The sequence below is a fragment of the Astyanax mexicanus genome, chromosome 15 (genome assembly GCF_023375975.1).
Source record: "Astyanax mexicanus isolate ESR-SI-001 chromosome 15, AstMex3_surface, whole genome shotgun sequence".
Taxonomy (NCBI): Eukaryota; Metazoa; Chordata; class Actinopteri; order Characiformes; family Acestrorhamphidae; genus Astyanax; species Astyanax mexicanus.
The window spans coordinates 15,176,754-15,192,579 of NC_064422.1; the positions used below are offsets into that span (position 1 = coordinate 15,176,754).

The window sequence follows — 15,826 nt, forward strand, 5'->3', positions numbered from 1 at the left end:
ATCTTGGAAACAACAATGACCACCAAGCTCTTATTATTATTTTTAATATTAATCTTACAGTGACAGTGAAGATCCTGGTCTGACCAGCAGATCAGACTAATCGGTTTGGATGGCGCAGGGCTATATTTGCAGTTCCTCATTAAAGTATGATTTGAGTGGGCCGTCCTGCTGAGAGGGGGATCAGTAATGAAGAAGTGTAAAAGTCAGAATGGATTATGCTATATGCCTCCTGACTTCACATCAGGAAAGCTTAGTAATGCCTGAGCAGACTTACATGCTTTTCCCACTTGAGTATTGTGCTTTCCCTTCACTCAGAAAGTTCTGGAAAGGTCCTGTACTCTGGGGTGAGCCATGTCTGATTTAGTTGCTTCTAGATAAACTGCATTAAAAGTGTCCTAATGCTAAAATCCACTTTTTCTTGTTCTTTGTGAAATACTATAGGTCTCTCTGAATTGTGCATGCATGCAGCATGTTAAACTGTTCCTCAACCTCCATTATTTGCCATAGCTAGTAAAAGAAAATATTCAGAAAAACGAGTCGATCAGGAAAAGCATTGTGTCTATGTTAAAAGGTGAAATAAGATCATGTCCTCGCCCACCTTGGCTCGTGACGTCCCACAGGCAGCGCTGAAGCCAGGCAGCAGACATGTCTTGTCAGATAAAAGCTAACAGCACTAGGAACAGCATGGCAGTTCGTTCCTGTGTTATTTGTGCAAATATCACATCAGTGTTATATGCTTTACCCAGTAATTCTGAGCTCAGGAACAAATGGTTAGAATTTGTCTATGGAACACCACCAGTGAAGTACAATTGAGATAGGTAGGTGTATGTTTAGAACAGTTTTGTTTACATAAGTTAAAAGTACAAATCCACCTCTGGGTTTTCTCTGGGTTCCAACTTCCTGGGCGGCTCTGCTACAGCTTAGCCAACAAAACCCCAGGGTGGATTTTTACTTTTTGGGCCTGGACTACCCTCTTCTGTGTGTAAATAACTAGGTTTACATAGGATCTCCGGTGGATTTTGTGTTTTGCAGAGACTCTAAGACTAGGTCAGCGGCTGAACTGCACTAAGCAGGGCATTACACATGTTGTAAATTAACATATGATATTGCAAAGACTGTTAATAGTGTAAAACTTTCTTTATTTTAAAACATTTCTATCTTGCTGCCTTGCAGTGCTGTTAGGCAATCAGAGGCCATATGTTTGCATGTAGGAAAATTCATAAGCAAGAGCCAAAATCCAATTTTTCTATTATCCTGCCCACTCCTTCACTGGACTAAAGCAGTGTTATACCGGATCACCGCAGCACTTTTTTTCAAAAAAAAATAATTCGTACTAGAGACCACAACTAGACATTTTAAAATTAATTTAAAAAACGATGGAATGAGACTTTTAATTCACATAGCCTAGGCTGCCCAGGTTTAAGATAGACGCTGCCAATTAAACTAGCTATATTAATAAATATAGCCTAGTCTAGCATGTACCAGTTGCTACTGGAAAGGCAGCTGCATGGTATTAGCCTAGCCTGAGCTAACTCCTGCTAGATAAACTGCAAAAACTCACTCAGCCTGTAAAAGCCTAGCCTAGCCTGAGCTAGGTTATCTGGATAAACTGCATTAAACCACTTAGCCTAGCCTAACCTGAGCTAGTTACAACTAGATTAACCTGTTTTTATATGTCAGTTTAGCCTACTTTAGCATGTGTCAGTTGCTACTAAGAAAAACTGTATCACTTTACCTAATATAAACTGCATTAATTGAGGCAAAGTGACCTAATGCAGTTTATCTGATAGTTATTAGCTCAGGCTAGGCTAAACCTACGCAGCTGTATTCCCAGAACTTTCTATGAGCTAAATCTAGCAGTATTTGCAATTTCTTAGCCACGGCAATGATGATAACAGTCCACCTTCTTCCTGTCTGTTTGCAGTGTTGCAGTCGGAGTGGGTTTTTACGGCAACAGCGAGACCAACGATGGGGTGTACCAGCTGACCTACTCCCTGTACAATGCTAATCACACGCTATCAGGAGTGGAGAACCTGGTGAGTAGACACTATCAGGCCAAACATCTGACCTAAGGTACCTCACCTCTGGTTAAGAAGATTTGTACTAGTGCATCTCAAAAATTTAGAATATTATATAAGACCAATTGGTACTTTTGGCAGTGTGGGCAGTGTGCCAAGTCCTGCTGGAAAATGAAATCCACATCTCTCTAAAAGTTATCAGCAGAGGGAAGCATGGTGTGCTGTAAAATTTCCCAGGAAAACAAAAACTGCATTGACTTGATAAAACATAGTGGATCATCACCAGCAGAAGACATTTCTCTCCATACCATAGATGTAACACAGTCCACTATTCATGTCTACAGTATGTAGTGCTCTAAATATCTGTTCTTGTATTTGAACTAAAAGTGGGTGTGCCCTAAGCCCAGTGTTAGTATTTAATATTTAAAAAATGTCCTGTAAATATTTCATCCTGTCCGTATCATTTAAGGCAGGGGTTCCCAACCTTTTGCAACTCACAGCCTACTTAACTCAACCTCTTTCATTATGCAAGACTGTGAACCATTCCTGTTCTGTGTACAGAAATGTAGAAACTAAAATTAATGAACACATACTGAAAAACATTGGATAAGGCTTTATATGCATGAATGTAATAATGATATACTATGTAAGTATTTACAATATTAAAGTGAAATGATACTTTTTGGGGACAAACTGTACAATTAAAAGAATATAACCTGGATACAAGATAAGGTGTAGTCAACCGGCCTGCGATCTAGCAAAGATATACCTGGGAAAGCTTTGCTGTGTGTGGGTGAGCATTATCCTGCTGAAAAATGCTGCTGGAAGCGCTGCAATGAGGGGAACACATGTGGCTGCAGTATTTTCTGCACATATCACTGAGCTGTTAGTGCTCCTTGTATCACTATTGGAAGAATTTAAAGCTCTCAACACAGTTTAAAGGCCTCTGTCTTTGAGATGAATTGTAGACGCATGCCTAGTTATCGATTTCTCACCAAGAGGTACACTAGCCAAAATAGCCGCATTTCACGTAACCTCAGTACATGTAAAAAGTGTGTGTGGCTTTCTTTTCAGATCTCTTTCCTTCTTTTTTTTCTTTTCTTTTCTTAAACTCTCTGTTACCGGTCACCTCTCTGTAAAGTTGCAACAGTGGGGTCTGGTTTGACTGAGGTTTATATAGGGTAGTGCACAGGTGCAGCTGGTTTATTGATCATCACTGCTGTGGATTCGGGGAGTTGGAGTTTTAGGATCCAACTCTACCATTTCCTCCCCTATGTCTACCATTCCCCCTGCTGGCAGCCCACAGTGCAGCACTGCCGATCACAAAGCGCTTTTTAAATTATGATTTAATTTATTAATAGGAAAAAAAAAATATCCAAACCAATCTAGCTCTGTGTGAAAAAGTGTTTGCTCCCTAAACCTAATGGCTTTATTGTGCCACTCTTGGCAGCAACAACTTGCCATCAAGCTTTACTGATAACTGGCAAAGAGTCTTTCACATCTCTGTGGAGGAATTTTAGCCAACTCTTTATCTTTACAGAATTGTTTTCACTCAGACACATTGGAGGATTTTCCAGCAAAAACCACCTGTTTAAGATCATCCCCAGCATCTCAATCAGACTTTGACTAGACCACTCCAAAACCACTTTTTTTTTTTTTTTTTTTTTTTTTTTTTTTTTATAAAGCCATTTAGAGGTTGGTGTGCTTTGGGTCATTGTCCTGCTGCAGAACCCAAGTGCGCCTGAGCTTGAGATCACTAACACATGGCTGGACATCTCCTTTAGAATTGTCTGGTAAACAGCAAAAAAAAAACCCAGCAAAGCAGCTCCAGACCATTACACTACCACCACCAAGTTTTATGTTCAGAATAATGTTCTTTTTCTTCAATTTTAAGTTAGTTTTCTTGCCAAATTAAATGGGACACATACCTTGCTGAAAAGTTCAACTTTTGTCCTGTCAATCCAAAGAATATGTACTCGTAGTCCTGGGATCATCAAGAGTTTTGGGCAAATTTAACCAGCAGTGTTTTTTTTTGCTTTGGAACTCTCCCATTGGAGACCATTTTTGACCAGTCTCTTTCTTATTATTGAATCATTAACACTGACATTAATTGCTTTTTCACACAGTGATAGATTGGTTTGGATAGTTTTTTTCACAAATAAATGAAACTATCATTTAGTCAGGTTATATTTGTCTGATATTAAAGTTTGTTTGATAATCTGAAAAAATTTAAGTCTGACAAAATTCCAAAAACAAAATCAGTAAGGGAGCAATTTTTTTTATTTATTTATTTTTTTATTTTTTTGCAACTGTACATGTAGTCTAAAATAATGCCTGGGACGTTGATACTGTCCTACACTGATGTTGATATTGGCTGTGTCAGACATGTCTGAAGAACACGTCTTTGACTGTGTGTGACAGTGCAGAAAACACTCACGCACTAGTACTGCCCTAACATTCCAGTGAGAAGAACTAGGCCATGCCCTCTTACTCTGTATTCTTTCATGTTGGTGCCTTTTTTTATAGCGTAATGAACCGTCACCGCTGAACTCCAGAGGAGCAGTCTGGAATGTGGGCGGGGCAGCACGTCTATTTCTGTCTGAATTTCTCTGCTTTTAGTTCATAGGGCTGATGACATCACTACTGAGACACTTAAAGCTCATAATATTGTATAACACTGTATTCAGCAGTTCAACCCTGCAGACTGAACTCTGTCTGGATTAGAGAGCTAGAAAGAGAGAGAGTTGGAGAGAGGCTGAGGGAGGGAGAAAGGGGGAGAAAGATGGAGAGATGCTGAAGGAGGGAGGTTAAGAAATATGCTGAGGGAGAGAGATGGAGAAGAAGAGAAAAAAGGAGAGAAAGAGTTACAGATAAAGAGAGGGAGATGCTGAAGGAGAGAGAAAAAAGAGAGCGAGGGAGAGAAACGTAGAGATTGATGCAGATGGGAGGGAGAGAGAGAGACACACACAGAAAGAGAGGGACAGACAGAGAGTAGAAGGAGGTCAGGGACTAGGTATCCAGGACACTGAGGATGTGTCTCTATGAATAGACTGTGTATTTTTCCTGTATCCCTACCAGTTCTTTAGCAATACCATAGAATAATCACTGCACCTGTTAGAACCAATGAATCAACTAATCATTTGGTAGGCCTGTCCCCTCCCCCAACCAAATGTCTCAGACTGCCTTCCTTGAGTTTACATTGCAGCCTAATTGAGCAAAATCAAAGCAGATTTTTGTGGTATGCCCACTTTTTCCAGTGAGTGTAATGTCCCAATAGTAAAAGTGCAGTTAACCAAAGTACAATTTAGGGTAACACTTTACTTGGATGGTCCATTTGATGGCCTCTTTGATGCTCAACTGACATTCAACTAACATTCAACTACATGTCTATTAAATGCAAATGAACTAAAAGGTGAAAGTAAAAGATTCTCTATTGAATATAACCCTACATTCAACTCTAACCCGAACGCTTATCTTAATATTTTAGGATTGGGTTTATTGTTAGATTTTAAGCTTAGGTTAAGGTTAGGGTAAGGGTTAGGTGTAGGGTTTGATTTTATGGTTGATTAAGGGTTAAGTTTAGGGTTAGGTGTGGGGTTAGGTTCTATTTTGTGTCATTTACATTCAACTTGGGGTTAAGTTAAATTTAATGGACGTTCAATTCAGTGTTAGTTGAATGTCAGTTGAGCATCAACAAGGCCATAAAATGGACCATCCAAGTAAAGTGTTACCCAATTTAGAATAATAAATAAAATATTCACAAAATATAAGGCGCACTTAATTTTTGGGAAAATTAAAGGATTTTGTCAGACCAGCTTTTACTCCAGTCCACCTTATGTATGAATTCTACCAGTCAAGTTACAAGGAGCATTAAAGCCACTCCACTAAAGTACAGCATTATACAGGAGTTTCAGTAAAGTTTCTCCAGCACTGAGACTGGAGCAGTATTAGAATTAGTCGCTAACCTCGCTAGCTCTTGGCTGTTCAGCGGTAAGTGTTATCGGCCTGTAGCCTTCTGCTAACCCCGACTAGCACTGCTGGATCAGCATTAGTATTAGCCGATAACTACAGCACTACCTCTTTTGCTGTTCAGAGGTGAGTATATCGGACTGTAGTCTGTGCGTTTACCATGTCAAAACAAGCTACATGGGTCATACCGCTAGCTGATATGACCTAGCTTACAGGAACACTCAGGGCTTTTCAATGAAACGCTGTCGGGTGGTATTAGCCGTTAACTGCTAGCGATTAGCCACTACTACTTATGATCCAGCTTTAGTTGAAATCTAAGCTCACTGTAAATAAACGGAAGCGCTTAACTCACCCAAATAAACTGTTTTCAGGAGAGAAATCTGTCTATCTGTAGATTAACATCCAGCGCTCATTTTACGTGTCTAAAATGTTTTGTTCTTTTTAAGAATTACAGTTTTGTTTACTTAACTTAGCTTAGGTTTAGTTAAGTAAGTGGTAGGATCTGCTAAATTAGAAGGAAAATATGGCATAACCCCTATTCCTAATACTAGTTACTAGTGTCACATAAAATGCGCCTTATAATCCGGTGCACTTTATAGTGTAAAAAATATTGTAAATGGAAAGGGGCGGGGCTGTGTTCTCTTTGAAATTGCACATCATACTGCAACCAGCCATCAGATGCTCTAGACCTATAGAGACATTTGACTTGAGAGATGCTGTTTCTTTTTTTTCTTTTTTTTTACTAAGACCTTACTGTTTTTCCCATGTATTTATACTGTATTAATCTCATACTGGGGAGATGTAATCAGTTCTATTCAGCACGTACACGTGATGACGCCCCCCGGCCCGAGCTCACGCTTGGTAAATAGTATCTTGTTTTGTGGTGCAGTGTTAATGAGTATGATTGGATTGTGGCTTTGCTGTGATACGGGCTGGAAAATGAGACTGATGCTCTCTCTATGCCGTGAAATTGCATAATTACCATCCACGGATTAAACTGAATTTAAATTCATTTAGACTGGCAGTGTCTCACTGGAGACGGAATTAGTGCTCACTCTGTTTCCAATTGAAGGAAAGCTTTATGCAGACGTGTTAGTGTGTGTAATATGGCAATAGAAAGATTTATGATATATTTAGGACCACTTTATGGGTTTGATTTTAATGAAGTAAATTTAACAGTTTATTCCATGTTAGAAACATTAAGAAATATTAAGATAACATTTCTCTTTAGCCATTAGAAGTATAGATTTTTTTTGTATAGATGTATAAAATTAACATCTGGTTTACTATACATACCACACACCCTAGTTGTTTTCTAGCCTACAGCTTTTGTCAAATCAAATTTTTGACCAAGTCTTGTCATATTTTTATTTTGCCATAGATGTCCTTATTGTTTTCATGTCTTTATAGTCTTTGTTTTGAATTCTTGCATAATAAGTATTAGTGTTATTATTATTAGTAGTATGATAATAGTCTGTGTATATAAGGCTTTTTCTAACATATATATTGTTGTGTGTGTATATATATATATATATATATATATATATATATATATATATATATATATATTTTTTTTTTTTTTTTTTTTATCTTTTTTTAACTGTACTGGTTACATAGCACATTTTTCTCAGTCCTGTTACCAAAACTCATGTGACATTTAAAAAGCATGTTTAAAAGTCTATTCATTCCTTTGATTTTCTCTCAAGAAAGTCTTTTATAAAAAAAAATGGTTGACCGCATGTTTAAATATTTTATATATATATATATATATATATATATGACAAAAAACACTATAAATACATGCGCAGTCATAAATCAATAGACCAGGGGACAATACTCATTCCAGTTACTGGAACTCACTCCTGTTACTGGAACTCAATCCTGTTACTCTTTGTTGTGAGTAACAGGACTGAAAGTAACAGGATTTAGTTTTTAGCATGGAATTAGCAAAAACATAAAAATTGCTAAATGGCGGCTACTTATGGATTTATTATGAGTTATTTTTCGAATTTTTAAAGCTTAGATGGGATTTGTAATCACACACCAACATTGCAAAAAAAAAAAAAAAATATATATATATATATATATATATATATATATATATATATATATATATATATATCTCTGAGGGATTTTAATAATTATATTTTGGTAAAATGTATTTGTGGAGAGTGGGTTCTAAATTCTATTTGTTTTAGTGTTCTAAATAGTTTTTATTGATGTTTTTATTTACATATTTTACTTTTGCAATTAGGTCAATGTAAAAGACACTATGCCTAATAATACAATGTATTTTAAAGTTAATTAAGCTGTTTATGCGGCAAAGAATGGGTCAACATCATATTAAACTCTATGGATTAGGCACAATCTATAGATTGTGAATGGCAAAAGTATGGGAACATGTGGTTGAAACACTGCCAGTGTAAGGCATTTGCATTAAGAACCTTTAATTACTGAGTTAATTCACCTAAAGGTATGTGATGCTTGTGTGTTGTGATTAATTGATGTGCTTTCTGAAGGTTAAATGGTTGTAATGTTCTGTAGATTAACACTGATGTTATTCTGGATCATGGCCTAGGTTTACACGCCAACACCTGAAGCACTTCCCATAATTCTCACACTCCTCAGCAGGGTCCTGGGGGAAATGTGTGTGTGTGTGTGTGTGTATGTGTGTGGTTGGGTTTGGATTAGTTTGAAGCAGCTGTACACTTACGCTGTTATGGAGAAGGGGATTAATTCTCCATCTGCATCTAATGGGGATTAGCTCATCTCGAACACACCCGGCCCAAAAGTCCCAGCCCGAGGCTGACCTGGAGTCAGCCGGCCCCGCCCCCCTGTGGTCTGAGTCAGCGTACTGTGGTGAACTGGCTGACCTCAGGCCTGTGCTGCAAGGTTAAATACACACTGGGAAGTCTGTGGAGATTTCCCACGGTCAGTTTAAATGTGCCTGTGTTCCAGGGTCAGGAGGTCAGTGCAGCTGAGTGATGCGAAGTGGCTCCAAAATCCTCTGCAGTGTTTTGCCTAATACCAGGTTATGACCTCAAACTCTCAAATTTTAGAGTTACGTTATGACCCTGTTGTTGTGTGTGTTACTGTAGCCTTATAGCCTTATATACAGGCGCACTATAGTGGGCTGTCCAAGAAGAGGCAATTGGCTGACTGATGAACTGTGTTGCTACATAGTTCCAGCAGGTCCTTAAAAGCCTTAAAATGTCCTAAATTTAAATTAAAATCAGGGTAATTAAGGTCTTAAATTGTCTTAAATTTACTGTAAATTTGGTGTAGGTATTAAATTTTCAAACACAGTGGCCCATCGTAAACATCTAATCCAGGGAGAGAACTAAGGTTAGCATAGAGCTAGCTAACATTAGTGGCAAGCTAGCTAACATACTAACTTTAGCTAGCTTGAACGACGAGCAAGCTAACATTACCAGGGATAGAACTAAGGTAAGCAGAGAGCCAGCTAACATTAGTGGCGAGTTAGCTAACATATTAACTTTAGCGGCAAGCTAGCTAACATACTAACTTTAACTAGCTTGAACGAGCAAGCTAACGTTACCAGGGATAGAACTAAGGTAAGCGGAGAGCCAGCTAACATTTGGGGGGCGAATTAGCTAACATATTAACTTTAGCGGCAAGCTAGCTAACATACTAACTTTAACTAGCTTGAACAAGCAAGCTAACGTTACTAGGGATAGAACTAAGGTAAGCAGATAGCTAGCTAACATTAGTGGTGAGTTAGCTAACATATTTACTTTAGCGGCAAGCTAGCTAACATACTAACTTTAGCTAGCTAAAGCCAGCTAGCTAACGTTTAAAGGGATAGCACTTAGGTTAGCGGAAGGCTAGCTAACATTAGTGGCGAACAGCTAACATAAACTGTAGCACAAGCTACCTAACATACTAACTTAAGCTAGCGTAAACGAGCTAGCTTACGTTACAAGGAATAGAACTAAGGTTAGCAGAGAGCTAGATAACATTAGCAGCAAGTTAGCTAACATACTAATGTCAGCAGAAAGTTAGCTAACGTTTCCGGGAGAGAACTACAAAAAATTATGACTACATTTGTGGGTCTTAAATTATATTTATTGAGGTTGTAAAAAGGTCTTAAAAAGCATTACATTTGACTTTTAAAATAGTGTAAGGGCTATTGATTATGCATTATTTTTGTCCAGCATCACTGCCCAAATGTTAGTAACATGTAAACATTAGTTAAAGCTGATGTCTGTAAGTTTTTGGATTCAGGGTCCTCTCTGGTGAGAATGGGTAATTGCACAGATCATGCGGAAGAATCATTTAAATCTGGGCGGGTGTGATCGTGTCTCCTTTCAGAGCGGTTGAGTCTGACTCCAGGTTATGTTCAGTCAGAGAGAGAGAGAGAGAGCGCTCAGTCAGAAACTTCACTCCTTTGTTTCTTTGTTTTTACTATGAGTGAATGAGCTACTGAGCTCTGAGCTTCCCCTTCTGAAGTCTCCATTGCTCCACCAGCCATACATAGTACATAAAGACGCGACGTGGCCAGAAGAACTCCTGAGAAAACCGACCCGACACCCCAGTTTTTAGAATGAATATATTAGGCTTAGCAGGGATGGTAGTTTCAGCACACTGGTATCATTAAACACAATATTTTTTTTCACAATTTATCCCTTCTCCACTCAGAAATGCTTCTTCCTTTAGTTTAGAAACAAAATAATACGGACTGTCCCTTTAATTTACTATGAACTACAGTTTAAATCTCAGAGAGTCCTTTACCAGACAGGGTCACATGATATACTGCATAAAATTTATGATCACGCTTCAGTTTTCATGAAATATCTAATGTTTTCATACGTTATCCAAGGCACTGCACGCTGTTTCACGCTTTTCAGCAGCAGAGAGCTCCTTTTTCTTTCTCATATTGCTTGAAACCTGTGGCCTGCTTAATAATGTGGAGTAGTGCATTTTGCTACATGACTGGACATCCCGCTCTGTAACCTTACGTGGTTAAACACCCTGATGAAGCTTTACAAAGTGTCCAGTGTAACTGTCCACATTCTTATCATCATCATTAACCCTGAACCCTGAGCTCTGTTGAAGAACTTTACAAATGCTTCGCTTCCTGCCTCGACAACTCGTTATTTTTCCATTCTCCGAGCTTTAAAGCATCCCATACACACTGACTGCATACAGATATTCTCTCTGTCTTTCTTTCTCTCTCTCTCTTTCTCTCTCTTACTCTCTCTTACTCTTTCTCCAGTGTACTCACTCTGCTTGTCTTGTCTTTCCCTTGGGAAGTCCTTGAACATCCTCTCAGACGTGTCTACAGGCTCCCTGGATGTGCAGTAAAGAGCTCTGTCAGATACTGAAGTGTGTTTGTTTCAGTCTGCCAAGATGCCAAGATGTGTCGACTCGTATTGAAAGCTTTTTCTTTCCTTTCCATCCCCCTTTTCCGACTCTCCGCGGCCCCCATGCTGATTCCATAAATGAGCTGTGGACCTCCTGCCGTGGTACCGTAAAGGATGCATGGCTTAATTAATAAAGAAATAGGAGCTTCCTGAGCTGCATCACATGAATGGGAACCGGATAATTCTCTTCTTTTCTCTGTTATTCCCTGTTACTCCCCGTCGGGAATACCGCTGCATAACTGGAACTTTTTTTCCTGAGGGTTATTATTTATTGTGTGATCTGAACTCACTCCCACCCAAAACTCATGATACAGTTCTATAAATACCCAGCGACTCGGCAGGGTCAGGGTTATGTTCAGCGCCGGGCAGGGGAATTCTGGCACTCATTACTCTGTACGCCTGGTTTGGGAAGGTCAAACCGCCAGAGTTTGGACAGAGCGTTGACGTTTACTGTACGCCGGTGAATAAAAGACACAGGGAGACATTTTTATTCAGTTTCAAGTGAAGATAGGGGTTGAATAACAATTGAGAAGGTGTTTGGTGCAGAATAAGGGTGCTAAGTTTAAGAAAAAGAGGAATGGTTGAGTTTGGTGATGAATAGTGGTGTTTAGATCATGATTGTTGGCGTTTGATGGAGATTGTTGGTGTTTGTAGGTCAATGATGATATTTGGAAAATAATGGTGTTTGGAGGGGAGTATATGTTTGGACAGTGATGGTTTGGAGAATGGCAGTATTTGGTGGTAAATAACTGTGTGTGATTAAAGTAGAATGATGTTTTTCGGGGAATAATGATATTTGGTGGATCGATGTGGTGCTTGTTAGAGCGAGAGTTGGTTGATGAGTGGTAGTGTTTGGTTGAAGAGTGATTGTTTTTGGTTAATGAGTGGTGGTGTTTGGTTGAAGAGTGGTAGTCTTTGGTTGAACAGTGGTGGTGTTTGTTTGATGAGTGGTAGTGTTTGTTTGAACAGTGATGGTGTTTGGTTGAACAGTGGTGTTTTTTGGTTTATTAGTGGTAGTGTTTGGTTGAGAAGCGGTATTGTTTAGTTAAAGAGTGGTGGTGTTTGGCTGAAGAGTGGTATTGTTTAGTTGAAGAGTGGTAGTGTTTGGTTAAACAGTGGTGGTGTCTGGTTGAAGAGTGGTATTGTTTGATTGATGAGTGGTGGTGTTTGTTTCATGAGTGGTAGTGTTTGGTTGAACAGTGATGGTGTTTGACTGAAGAGTTGTGTTTTTTGGTTTATTAGTAGTAGTGTTTGGTTGAAGAGTGGTGGTGTTTGGTTGAAGAGTGGTGGTGTTTGGTTGATAAGGGATTTTGTTATGTCGATGATTGATGGTGTTTGTTTGAAGAGTGATGGGGTTTAGGAAAAGAAAGAGACTTTGTGTTTGAGGAATGGTGGAGTTTGGTGGTGAAATAGTGTTGTTTTGATTGTGATTGTTGGCATTAGATTAAGAGTGTTAGTATTTGTGGGTCACTGATGGTGTTTGGTAGAGCATGGCAGTGTTTGCTTAAATTGATATGCTGTTCGTGGATAATTACTATGCTTTGCAGAGTGCTGGTGATTGATGCCGAGTAATGGAGATGACCATTAACCATGGTGAATGAATGAATGAAGGAAATGAATGAAGGAAAGTTATACTTATAACACCTTTATAGACACCCAACGATGTTTTACACACAAACATTTGCACTCAATTTTAAGACTGCGGGAGGAAACCGAAAACTCCCTGAGGGGAACCCATTCAATCACGAGGAGAACATGTAAACTCCACCCAGATAGGGACTTGAACTCAAGACCCCAGCACTGGGAGGCAAATGTGCTAATCACTTAGTGCCCCTCTAAAATTCATTATATGAAAGGAGCACTGATTTACCATAATGCTGACTATAGGATTTTTTTAACCATCCAGTTCTGTTCCACACTTTCAGCATTTTGTAGAGCTGATATTTCTACTGAGTCTAGGATTAATCAGACCCGATAACAAGAAGCAGATTACAGGTTCTTTAAGCATCCTGTTGTTCCACAGCTCGCCTGTGTGTAATGTAATGTAGTACGGTGTTTAATGAATACACACCGGACGGCTAATCCTCCCTGAGCTCTGCTGCTTAACCACTCCACCGTACCCCTCGCAACGCAGGCTGGAGATGCCCAAGTGAGATTCTCCCTCTCTCTCTCTCTCCCTCTCTCCCTCTCTCTTTTCAGCTGTAATTGATTGTCTCTGCTTTCCTCAGCAGCCGAGACCCTGCAATTAAATCTGAAGGGACGAGTCAGAGCGTGAAATGAAACACGGCTCTAAAGTGGCGAAGCTCCGTCCTCCTCCCGATACGGATTTCAGCCTGCTCTTTAATCCGCGGCCATAAAAACGTAACAGATAAAGTTATTTCTGTAAAGTAGGGTATACTGTAGCGGCAGGCCTGAGGGAGTTCTCCTCCACTGAGGAGCAGGATTTGATAAGTCTCTCAGTACCTGCTGGAGTTATTCTCCTGGGTGGAAGAGGGAAAACTCTGGGCGCTAAAATAAGACTTTTGGGCCAATTATGAAGGATAAAGTGACAGGAGAAGACAAAGACAGAATGGGAGATTAATTAAAGATAAAGATCCCCATCCCTTTTATAATCCTTGTCTAGACATCCTCTTTGATTCACAATGAAAGTGTCATTTTAATCAAAGACAAAAAGTTGCTCAGATCTTCTGTTTCATGTGTTAAGTTTCTTTCACCGATGTTTAATCCACTTTTCACCAAGTAAGTGATGCAAAAAGGGCCTTCAGTATATTTCCTTAGCTTTGCTTATCAGATTAAAGCTGTGATAACGACCTATAAAGCCAAAATTGGACCAGCTCCATCTGACATGATGGCAGTGGTCAAAATTAAGTTCTCAAAACTGATGGTTTGGATCAGATTGTGGGTTTTTTTAGTCACAGATCAGATCATTTTTCATATCAGCAAAAAAGAAAAAAGGGAGACACGTGAACTAATCATTTTAGCTAAAAATGTAAAAATATGTTCTTACTCTTTCTAAAAAGTGTTTTATTATGACTATTATGACTATTTGATCATTATATATCATAATATATATCATAATTATAATGACTATTTTGGTCTGCTTATTTGTATCAGTGACTTTTATTTTGACATGGTCTGTTTATTTATTTGTATCAGTGACTTATTTTACCATGTTGTTTTGTATTAATGTCTTTTATTTTGACACAATCTGTTTGTGAGGTACAGTGTTGTTTAGTGGTGTGCAGTATGACCCATAAATAATATACCAATATTTCAGGGTATTTCTACGACAACAATATACTTTAATTTAAAAAAAAAAATCTCAAAATTAATTTCAAGAATTTACATCGCCATCAAAAAATGTTGTGATTTAAATGTAATGGTTTCATACATTCAGTAGAAACAAAAAAAATATTTTTCGTAATCATAAACTTACTAGGATTCTGATTTTATATATGTATAAAACAATAATAGTGTAACAAATAAAAGCAAATAACATACAAAAGTAAATACAATAAATAATAAAATAAATAGAAAAAAATACAATGGCTTGCAAAAGTATTCATACCTTTTTTTTTTTTTTTTTTTTTTTTTTTTTTTTAACTTTTTCACGTTTTGTAACCATACTACCAAAAACTTAATTGTTTGAGATTTGAGATGAAGATTTTAAGTGATAGATCAACACAAAGTAGCACATGATTGTGAAGTGGAACAAAAAGGATACATGGTTTTATTTAAAATTATAATCAAATTAAACAAATAAAATAAAAAGAGCAAAAGTATTCAGCACTCTTTACACTAAACCTTCAAAATAAATTACAGAAAATAAAATTCAGAAGTCACAACCAGAAAAATGAACAGACAGGGGATAAACTAAGAAAAACAAACCATGGCAACCATGTCTGAAGTAAAGACATACAAGAACATGTATGAGTAACACTGAAGGTGGAGACAAGAAGTAAACACTGGACCGTGTGCTGGGGAGCACATGGCAAGAAAAGACAGAATTCTTTATTCTAACAAAGAGCTCTCACAGAACTCAAACCATCATATTTTACCACACAGCCCAAATTCACTCCCTACACACCCTGTCCACATATAGCGCCCTGTCATTACGCATGCTGGCGTTCAGCCTGTGCATCTGATGACTGTTCAGATCTGTCTGCTTTATAAGAAACCATTATGCTCCAGATCAGTAATCCACTCGTAACCAGGGGCAGGAGGCCCAGCACTCAGCCATGCTGTAACTGTGTGTTTACCATGCCTGGAGTGTTTGCTTCTCTGCCGTTTTTATCAAGAGTTGTTTAAACAAAGAGAATCAGCTGAATTTTCCCTGGATACGACTGCTGAACTTCAGCTCTAATACAACAATGGCTGCAGAAAAGCGTGTCTTGCACCTCTGCTGAATCTGTAACTGGTTGCATTATGATGTGGATTTTTTAATGTGCTTATTCT

The 15,826-nt window shown here is 38.5% G+C and overlaps 1 protein-coding gene across 4 annotated transcripts in view; it reads left to right on the forward strand.

Annotated features, from left to right (window-relative positions):
* The window catches only part of ttyh2 (tweety family member 2), a 107,159-nt gene that overhangs the window by 68,193 nt on the left and 23,140 nt on the right, over nt 1-15,826 (forward strand). For all 4 annotated transcript variants that reach the window (XM_022669069.2, XM_022669071.2, XM_022669070.2 and 1 more), the window contains exon 3: nt 1,925-2,036. In XM_022669069.2, the coding sequence (XP_022524790.2) occupies nt 1,925-2,036 (112 nt within the window). The remainder of the gene's footprint in view (nt 1-1,924; nt 2,037-15,826) is intronic.